The sequence below is a fragment of the Orycteropus afer genome, unplaced genomic scaffold (assembly GCF_000298275.1).
Source record: "Orycteropus afer afer isolate SDZICR_OR568_19922 unplaced genomic scaffold, OryAfe1.0 scaffold00031, whole genome shotgun sequence".
Taxonomy (NCBI): Eukaryota; Metazoa; Chordata; class Mammalia; order Tubulidentata; family Orycteropodidae; genus Orycteropus; species Orycteropus afer.
The window spans coordinates 15,438,448-15,449,040 of record NW_006921618.1 but is presented as its reverse complement, the minus strand read 5'-3'; the positions used below and the strand labels follow the sequence as shown (position 1 = coordinate 15,449,040).

At 46.0% G+C, this 10,593-nt stretch overlaps 1 protein-coding gene across 1 annotated transcript in view; it reads right to left on the bottom strand.

Moving 5' to 3' along the window:
• Positions 1 to 4,466, bottom strand: part of SMPDL3B (sphingomyelin phosphodiesterase acid like 3B) — an 18,902-nt gene extending 14,436 nt beyond the window's left edge. Inside the window, exons 1-3 of the mRNA XM_042780276.1 lie at positions 4,385 to 4,466; positions 3,147 to 3,360; positions 1,854 to 1,951 (exon numbers count right to left, since the gene is read on the bottom strand). Coding sequence (XP_042636210.1) covers positions 1,854 to 1,951; positions 3,147 to 3,360; positions 4,385 to 4,466 — 394 coding nt within the window. The remainder of the gene's footprint in view (positions 1 to 1,853; positions 1,952 to 3,146; positions 3,361 to 4,384) is intronic.
• Between the last annotated feature and the right edge of the window lie 6,127 nt (positions 4,467 to 10,593).

Genomic DNA, 10,593 nt, shown 5'->3' with positions numbered 1-10,593 from the left:
CTGTCCTGGAAGAAGTGCAGCCAGAATGCTCCTTGGAAGTGAGAATGGCCAGACTTCGTCTCACCTACTTTGGTCATGTTATCAGAAGAGACCCTTCCCTGGAGAAGGACATCTTACTTTGTAAAGTGGAGGGTAAACAAAAAAGGGGAAGACCCTCAACAAAGTGGACTGACACAGTGGCTGCAATGATGGGCTCAGGTATAGCAAGGATCATGGGGCTGGCACAGGACCGGACAGTGTTTCTTTCTGCTGTACGTGAGGTTACTATGAGTCAGAGACAATTTGATGGCACCTAACAACAACATATGATCAAGGACTGATGGTACTGAAGAAATAAGTTGAAGCTGCATTGAAGGCACTGGCAAAAAAATAAGACTCTAGAAATTGACAGAATACCAGTGAAGATGTTTCAACATCCGATGCACCACAGAGGAAAGCCCTGGCAATCTATTTCCTTATAGCCTGCACCCAAGAAAACGTGGAGCAGTTCTACTCTGTAACACATGGTGTCCCACCATGAGTCAGAATCAACTCACTGGCAATGAGTGTTGGTTTTTGGACATAGTAGAAGATAAACAAGCCCAAGCATGTCTGGGCTGAGTTGGGTTAAGTAGGTAGGAAGCATCCAGGCATCCCTTTACTAGAGTGAGAAAAGAAGGGGAGGAGAGGAGGTTGCTTCCAGGATAGATGTGAGGTGGCTGTGGGAGTGGTAGACAATCCCAGTGCTCAAACCAGAGCTCTGGTAGCATAGTCCCTAAGGCACTTTGACTGCTAACCAGATGGCTCGCAGTTCAAACCCACCAGCCACTCCTCGGAAGGAAGGTTGGGGAATCTACTTCTGTAGTGATACCACCTCGGAAACTCAAAGAGGGGTCACTGTGAGTCGGGTCCAACTCAACAGCACATAACAACAACAACATCCTTAACAAGTGACCTTGAGCAGTTTACTTGACCCCAGGGTTCATATTCCTCAGTGAAATTGGGACAACAATACCACCTCTCTCTAGGATTATCATGACAATTAATATAAAATTCTTAGCACTGTACCTGCCACTCAATACATGTAATTATTGCTTCTGCTGATGTCATTACTTTTTTTTTATTATTGTTATTCTGGGTCCTGGGCACCCATGACTAGGACCTCCAGAAGGAGCAGTTGCACCAGAACCTGCAGGGGATTGTGATTGGGCTACATTCAGAGCTGCCCAGCTGGCAGCCTGTGAACCTGATTCACCTCCAGGACCTTGTGTTTGGCAAAACCTGTTCAAAAACATTTTCAACTGCTGTTAGGTGGAGAATGCAGACCCCATTCTCCCCATCATGTCCTGGAAGGCTGCTGCCTCACACACTTTGACCCTGTCTGCTCTGCCAGGCTCCGCAGGTCTTGGAAGCCCAAGAAATAGCATCCTGACTGGAAATGAGCATCTCCCAGATGCCCTAGCACAGAGATGGTTTGAGGGTGGTGGATGCCAACTCTGGGGCCAGAGCAGGACACAAGGACTATGGGCAAGCCCATGTGAGACTTACCCAGGGATTATGCCTGGATCTAACTGTAGACACTTTGAGAAGGGCCTATGAGTCTAATGTTAAACAGTTAGTGGTGGAAAGCAGTGGAATGTCAGGCATCACTGTTAATATGACTTTGTGTGTGTCCACACCCCATGAGGATGCATATCCCTGTAGGGTTGTTGGAGGGTAAGAAATGATGGCTGTGAAGTGGCTTTCATAGGACCTGGCCAACAATAGGATGTCAGTGGTCATCAATAGATGAAGATCCTTTCTCTTAATCCCACTGTGCCAGCCCCCACCTGGGGTCAGGGAATGCTGTGGGTGGTCGGATAGCAGAGTCTTACCTGGAAAGACCTCTCTGATGAGATTGGTCAGGCGTTCCACAATTTCTAGCACAGCAGCCTCTCCCAACTTCTCATTGGGCACATGAGGTGTGTCATCCCTGTAAAACACCACCAGAACAGTTTGGTGCAGGGAACTTGAGGAGAGGCGAAAGGAAAAGGAAGAGAAAGCTCTGCAGTAAAAGAAAGCCTGTGGGACAGGTCCTCAGCTGTCCATTAAGGGAAAATGGCTAGGCTGGAGGTAGGAGTCAGGACAGAGTTCAAATCCAGGCTTTGCCGTTTAGCTGTTATTGTTCCTTGACTTGGTTGTTTAACCTCTCTGAGCCTCTATTTGTTCATCTGTGAAATGGGGATAATAACAGTACCTACTCTTAGAATTTTTTTGAGTATAATAAAGGGGACTACAGGAAAATAAAATCTGCTGCAAAAGACCTCTTTAAAATGTTAAAGAGCAAAGGTGTGACTTTGAAGACTAAGGTGCACCTGACCCAAGTTTGGGTCTTTTCAAAAGCTTCATATGCATTTGAGAACTGGACAGTGAATAAGGAAGAACTCAGAAGAATTGATGCATTTGAATTATGGTTTTGGCGAAGAATATTGAATGTACCATAGACTGCTAGAGAAACAAACAAATCGATCTTAGAGGATGTACAGCCAGAATGTTCCTCAGTGAAAATGGCTGGACTCATACTTTGGTCATGTGGTCAGTAGAGACCAGTTCCTGGAGAAGGGTATCATGCTTGGTAAAGTAGAGAGTGAGTAAAAAGAAAAAGATGCTCAGTGAGCTGGATTGACATAGTGGCTGCAATAATGGGCTCAAACAGCAGAGATTGTGAGGATGACATAGAACTGGCAGTATTCCATTCTGTTGTATGTAAGATCACTGTGACTTGGAATCGACTTGACAGCCCCTAACAACAACAACAACACTTTCTTCCCCTCCCTGCATTGGGATCTTAGGGATCGGAGTCCCTACACCCTAGAAGGAGTGGCTCTGATGTTCATCCCACAGCTTACAGTCCAGTTCACCAGATGCTCAGACATGCCTTGACAGGGTCCCCAGCCTCAGTGGGAGCTGTGTTCTGAGGCCAGGGGACACAGAGGTTGCGGAGAGACTGGAATCATCCAGACCCAGGCTTGGGCAAGTGACTTAACTCCTTTGAGCTTCAGGTTCCTCATCTCAGACATAGGGCTGATGGAGGAATTAAAAGAGATAATGTGGGTAGAGGGCATGGCTGGCACATGGCATGCAGAAAGTGTTCAGCAGAGGGTATGTGCTGATGTGAGTGTTCTCACCCGGTCCAGAGGATGAAGTCTGGGTCTGGTAGGATCTTCTTCATGGCATAGATGGAGGAGTTGATGAGGGCCCAAGGAGAGTCACAGAGGTAGTTACCCCAGGGGCCCGCATTGGACACGTTCTGGGAGCCAGCTGATGGGCACACCTGGAGAGGGTCTTCAGATACGGTGTAGTTGGGGTCAAGGTGCAGGTCAGAGATGTGCCAGAATTTTCCTGCAGAGGAAGAGAGACCCTCCCTCAGTGCAAGTGCCACCCTGACCCTGGCTAGGGAGAAGATCAGGGGAACCTGGGTAGTAGGAGTGGGAAACTTTCTCAGATAGAATGAAACCAACACTGGGCACCCAAGGCAAGAAGAAGAAGGGCCCATGTGTGTGGCTTTAACCAGGGAGGCACTGAGCATAGCAAAAGGAGCCCAACCTGAGCTCCACCCCTGACCTCCTCTATGACCTTTGGAGAGGTCCTTTCCATCTCTGCACCACACCAGCAGCATGAAGGTTGTGTGATTCTTTAGGACCCTTTAGGGTCCAGCATTCTAGGCAGAGCCTTTATTTTAAAGCAAAAGAGTGTGGGAGTTCAGAGCCCAGGCTCTAGAGTCACGTACTAGCTGGGTGAACTTGGGCAAGTTAATTTACCTCTCTGGGCCCATAACTAAAGTCACATCCTATTCTGTCCCAGGGAGGTAAGTCCAAAACTCTGACCTGGGAGGAGAAGTCTTCTACACCAAATGAGTTGTAAGATCTTGTTCATTCATACCAACGAAAAAAATGGGGATACATTTGGGAACAATGTCTAAGTGTTCTAGACCAGAGAAGAGAAAACATACTTTCAGAATGGGCTAACTTTTTCATATGAGCATCCTTGCTAGGATTCTGGATTCAGGTGGCAGCTCCAGCAGCTGGCAGTGGTCCTACTTGCTAAAGTGGTTGAGTGGCCACCACTCTAACCTAAGTGAGGCTGAGATGCCAAAAACCTCTTGGTGTGATACAGAGAAGGGAATCCAGAGCAGCGGGTGAGATGGAGCGGACATGGCCCCAGCACAGCACTTGGCACAAGTCGTTTCAGTGATTGCATATAGAAGGCGAGTTGAACAGGTTTGACCTCTGCCCTAAACCCTACGTTTCTGGGTAAGACAAGGGTGAGGCCAGACCCTGGGATTTCCTCACCCTTCACCACTGCTGTCACTTCCTTCTCCTTTCCTGTGTCAGTCAGAGCCAGTATCAACCCCACTTTCCCCCACCAGGAAGCTGGGCCAGGGCCAGGGAGTCGGCTGCTTCTGTAGCTTTCAGGGTGTGGCTAGCCAGGGGCCCCACCCAAGCCATGGACATTCAACAGGCTCTAGGACAGGCCCACGAGTGCTCTTAAGCTTTTGCCCACTTCCTCATCAGGAAAGGAGTTGAAACTTGTTCACACTAAGGTACAAACAACCGATAAAGCATATCATTCTCTCTGCCATGTGCATTGCACAATCATCCTCACCACAGCACTAAGAGGCAGTTATTGATCATTATCCCCATTTTATAGATAAGAGAACTGAGGTTCAGAGGTCACCATACCTGAGATCACAGGGTAAATGGGTGGGGATCCTCTCTTTGGCTCTAGATTTCCTTCCTGGGAGATGTAATTTCTAAGGGAGTAAAACCAATGTCTCTCTATTTTAGATATGTCTCTTATAGACAGAATATGCTGCATTTTTTATTTTTCACCCAAACTGAGAGTCTTTGTCTATAATGGAGGAATGTAACCTACTCATGAATATATTTGAAGATAGATGTTGTTGTTGTTGTTATGTGCTGTCAAGTTGAACCTGACTCATAGTGACCCCTCTTGGGTTTCTGAGGTGGTTATCGCTACAGAAGTAGATTGCCCAACCTTCCTTCCGAAGAGTGGATGGTGGGTTTGAACTGCCAGTCTTCTGGTTAGCAGTCAAGTGCCTTAGGCACTATGCTACCAAGCTCCCTTGAAGATAGATACAAATATATAAAATATATTTAAAGGAGTACAACCTTTATAGGCTTTAAAGGACAAGTGTACAAAGCTCTAACTGCCTTATTTCAATTAGTAAGTGGCCAGTGTTTGTGGACTTTCCCAACAAGCTGTGGGAGTTACACCTGCTTCTAAGCCTAAGGCCAGGCTGGCCAGGCTGGATGGCGTGAGAACCCTTCTCTCTGGGCGTGTGATCCCCTCTCTTCCTCTGAAGACCGTGGTGGAGACCATTCCCCTGCCTCAAGCAGGCCGTCTCAAGTAACCCCAAAGCTTAAGTGGTTCAGCCCCTTGGACTTGAGCCATCAAAGTATTTCACAAGCATTTCTCCACTTCAGAAACTCCTCATCTGATGATGGAAGCTCAAATGTCAGTTGTCAGCTTGTTTCTTCCTAGAAGGAAGCCAGTGGGTGAAACTGACACTCTTTCCAGCCGTCCTGGCACTTCCTCGTGGCTGAGGCAGGTGTGTGTGTGCCTCCGCAGGCTGGACTCGAGAAGAGGCCAGGATGGTGGAAAGCACAGGAGAAGCGCAGAGCCCCAGGCAAGTGGCTCCACTTCTCTGGGTTCCTTTCTCCTCATTGCTGCTCTGTACTGACTCCCCCAGTCCAGCCACAGTTTACATGCCCCACAGGGCTCTAACCTTATAGACAGTTTTCCCCTGGTCATCATGTGGCCATTTCCTTCTCTTCATCCAGAATTCAGCCCAAAGACGCCTCCTCAAAGAAACCTTCCCTGATCACCTCTCCTCAAGTGGCACTAATCTGCCCCTCTAGCTATTACCTCCCCATTTTATTTTCTTCAGGGTACTATCACATAGGAAATTATCTTGTTTGCTTGCTTGTTTATCATCTATTCCCTGAGAGCACAAAGTCTGTCTTGTTTACCCCTGTATCCTCAGCACCGGGAAGAGTGCCTGGGATGTGGAAGAGGCACAAATATGCATTAAATGAATGAACAAGGCTATAGGGAGGATGATAAATACTCAAAGAATGTTAGCTAGGTCCTCACCTATTCTGTGAGATGGGTATTCTGAGACTTTTTTCAGCCATTCTGTGAGATTGGGATTCTGGAACTCAAACCCAGACCTCTCTGACTCCAAAGCTGGGACACAGTGTTGTCTGTTGACTTGGAGCCTCAGAAAGTAGCCATTACAGTACTCATATGTTACCCATAAGAGAATGGGAGCCACAGGTTTCTATGGAATTGATCACGGATTGTGAGGGCCCAAGCCTCATGCCAAAGGAATTAAGCTTTACTTAGCATGCCGTGAAGAAGAAGTGGGCAGAAGGACCTGGTTGGGGAGGTGGGATGTTGGTTTCTAATCTGTGCTCTTCCATTTGTTGGCTAAGGGACATTGATTGGGCAGGTCACTTGGCCTTGCTGAATCTGAGAGTATTTGACATCTGAACTCCCTCTTCCATGAGCATCAAAGAAGACAGTGAATGAGGAAGGACTTGTAGAGAAGAATCTAGACACCAGACTGTTACCAGCAATTACTCCTGGGACCAGGACTGAGTCCAGGAGGTGCGGAGAAGGGGCACTTTAACACTTTGCTATTTACACTGTGCCAATCCCTCACCTGGGGATCTTGTTGAAATGAAGAGTCTGATTCCCTAGGTCTGGATTGGAGCCTGAGAGTCTTCATTTCTAAGAAGCTCCCAGACGGTGCCATGTTGCTGGTCCACAGACCACAATTTGAAAATCAAGGTTTTATATATTTGAATTGCTTGAATCTGTTATAGTAAGAACACACAGCACAAACACACTGCCCTTGAGTGGGACCCGACTCATTGCAACCCCTCCTTGGCTTTATGAGGCGTTATCACTACAGAAATAGATTGTCCAACCTTCCTTCCGGGAAGTGGCTGGTGGGTTTGAACCGCCAGCCTTCTAGTTAGCAGTCAAATGCCTTAGGCACTATGTCACCAGAGCTCCCTTTTTAGTAAGAAAGTGTTCAAGTATTAAGTTTATTATAAAGGTATACCAATCTCAGCTGTCATTAAAAAAAAAAAAAAAAAACACTTCCCTCAAGTTGATTCTGATTCACAGCAACCCTATAGACAGAGTAGAACTGCCCCAGATGGTTCCCAAGATTGTAAATCTTTATGGAAGCAGATCACCTCATCTTTCTCATAGAGGAGTTAGTGGATTCAAACCTCTGACCTTGAGGTTCGAACCTCAGCTGAATGCCTTAACCACTGCACTGCCAGAGCTCCATTCCAAGACACCAACCTGACTGCCATCAAATCAATTCCAACTTATAGCAACGCCCGTTGGTTTCCAAGGAGGTCAATCTTTACAGAAGTAGATTGCCCCATCATAGGATAAATATTGTATTAGTTCATTATTGTAAAAAGTCAAGGAAAGGTTTATATATGGAAGGAAACTCTCTTTGTTGGTTACCAAGGGTGGGAGGGGAGAGAAGGGAACACTGCTAGATACTTAATTTAAAAAAGAAAAAGAAAAAACAAAAAAAGGAAGTAGATTGCCCCATCTTCCTTCCAGGAGTGCCTGGTGAGTTTGAACCGCCAACCTTCTGGTTAACAAATGTCTTAGGCACTGTGCCACCAGAACTCCATTGGTATTCATTAATTATTTTAAAATAAATTAAGTTGATATCAAGTTCAGTGTAGTAGGCCCAGACCTGGGTTGAAGTTCCAGCTCCACCCAGCACTAGGACCACTAGCTGTGTGAAGGAACATAAGGAACTTAACTCAGTGTCTCAGTTTCCTTTCCTGGATAGTAAGGTAGGGACAACAGCACCCCCTACCTTCTGAGGTCTAGATTAAATGAGAATATGTTACTGAAGTTTGCTGCCATGGAGCCCACCAACTTATGGCAGCCCCAAGAAGAACAGAATTAAATGCTGTCCAGTCCTGCACTATCCTCATGATTGGCTGAGCGGAGCTTTCAGACGAAAATGGACTAGGAATAATGCATGCACTCTCAGTAAATGCAAAGTAGCAGTTCCTCCACCATTTGGTCTCTGGTGGGTCCTGGAAGTCCCCATTTCACTGCCAAAGGGTAACATGAGGTCAGTGGAATGCAGGCGGGAGTGGGTGTGGCCTTCTCCACTGGCTCCAGACTCCCCTTCTCTGCTCTCCTGGGCAGGCTAAATGCCAGCAAGTACCAGGAGGCCAACCTGCTTTGTTAAGTGGAAAGCCGCTGGGCATAGTGCACCCTCTAGTTTAGTTTTGAGAGCTCAGCTTTGTTCTCCATCCCTGGCAAAATGGGCACCTCACTCTCCTCCTCCTTTTGACCGTTGCAGGTGATAAATATATACGCCCTGGCAGCTTTGCAAGGCCCATGGAAATGTGTGAGACCTGAAAGGAACCAAAAAAAAAAAAAAAAACATGCATACACACACACACACATGCATCTACACCAAAAGTTCAGGAAGAAACTATGCCATCAAAATCAGTAATTCATTTCAAAAGCAATATGAAAATTTCATATAATGTATGAATGGGATCTGTTTACTATGATTTGTGATGAGATTCTGAAAACTCATTCCTGGAGCCTCAGAAAGGAACCCTCGTAGCCCAGTGGTTAAACTCTTGGCTACCAGCCAAAAGGGTGGCAGTTTGAACTTCCCCAGCAGCTCTTCAGGAGAACCACCTGGCAGTCTGCTTCTGTAAACATTCCAAAGCAAAAACAACAACCAAACCCACTGCCATCAAGTGGATTCTGACTCACAGTGACCCTATTGAACAGAGTAAAATTGCCCCATGAGGTTTCCAAGGCTGTAAATCTTGCAGAAGCAGGCTGCTGCATCTTTCTTCCACGGAGAGGCTAGTGGGTTCCAACCACCAAACCACAACGTTTTGGGTGGCAGACAAGTGCTTAACTGTAGAGTTGCTGTGAGTCCAAACCTACTTACTGACAGGCACCTAACAACAGAGCCTAACAGGGTCTTAAAATGGCCACAGGGTGAGTGTCTATGGTCAGAGACAAGAAAAGGAAAGCATCTGCCACTTAACACCTATTGAATGCCAACCACCCTACCCATGCAGCCCACACATGATGAAGCATATTCTATTAATGTACCCATTTTACAGATGACGAAACTGAGTGAGTGGTAGACTGGGATTCATATTGTATCAGAACTGAAATGTTCACAGTGCACTTTACTCTGCCACTATTAGCTAGCAGTGTAACGTTGAAAATTAAAAAAAAAAAAAAGGCCTCTTAAATGTTATAGCACTTTACAATGTACGTGCCTTATCTCACTTGACTATAATGTTTAATCTCTCCTTTGCTTTTATCCCTATTTTATAGATTATGACATAGAGGCTCAAGGTCACATAAGTGTATAAAGGCAGAACCAGAGGGAGGATCTAGGCTGCTGTATTGAGGCAGCAGGTTGTTTTTGAAAGAGCATACATGAAATTTGGAATTGGGTAAATCTTGTTTTGCATTCTGGCTCCTCCACACAAGCAGTGGCAACTTGAGTATGGGAATACCCCTTGCTGAGCCTCAGTTTCCTCACCTGTACAATGAGGCTAATACTGTTCATAGCAGAGGAGTGCTTGTATGGACGAAAGAGTTATACAGAGCACTGGCTATGGAGCAGGAAAAGCCAGGCTCAGTGCTCATTCCCTGGGCCACACTACCCCTCTTCTCTTCCTAGGTCTCACTTTCCATAAGTATAAGCTGAGTATTGAATGTTATGAGTGCCCTGCCAGTTCTAACTCCCTGCAACTCCACGAATTCTGTTACTGTTTGTAACCTTAACAACAAAGCGATCTTGGTCCCTGTTTCAATCCTTTGCTAACTCCAAACACATTTTAATTGCAATTCCTCCTTTGTAAACTAAAGGCTCCAAAACACAGTATTTATTTGTTAAAACAAACATTTACTGACCTCTTGTGTTTAATATATATGGTCCCTTGTTATTATGTGCCATTGAGTCAGCTGGCCCCGACTCATAGGGAACCCTCCACCCCTCCTTGGGTTTCCGAGGCCGTAAATGGTTTACTCTCAGCTACTAACCAAAAGGTTAGCAGTTCAAATCCATCCAGTAGCACCACAGATAAAAGGCCTGGTAGTCCACTCTCTCTTTCTCTCTTTTTAAATTGTGTTTTAGGTGAAAGTTTATACAGTAAATTAGTTTTCTAGTCAATTCATACACAAATTGTTCCATGGCATTGGTTGCAATCGCTGAAATATGTCAGCACTTTCCCCATTTCCTCTCTGGGTTCCCATTTCCTTTGGTCCAGTTTCCCCATCCCTCCCTGCCTTCTCATCTTTGGTTTTGGGCAAATGTTGCCCTTTTGGTCTCCTATAGTTAGTTGTTCTAAGGAGCACATTCTTCTCAGGTGTTACTGTTTATTTTATAGGCCTACCTTTTATTTGACAGAAAGGTAGCCTCCCAAGTGTCTTCATTTTCAAGTCAGAAGACTGTCTTAGGGCAGTAGTCTCAAGGGTTCTTCCAGTCTCTTTCAGACCAGTAAGTCTTGTCTTTTT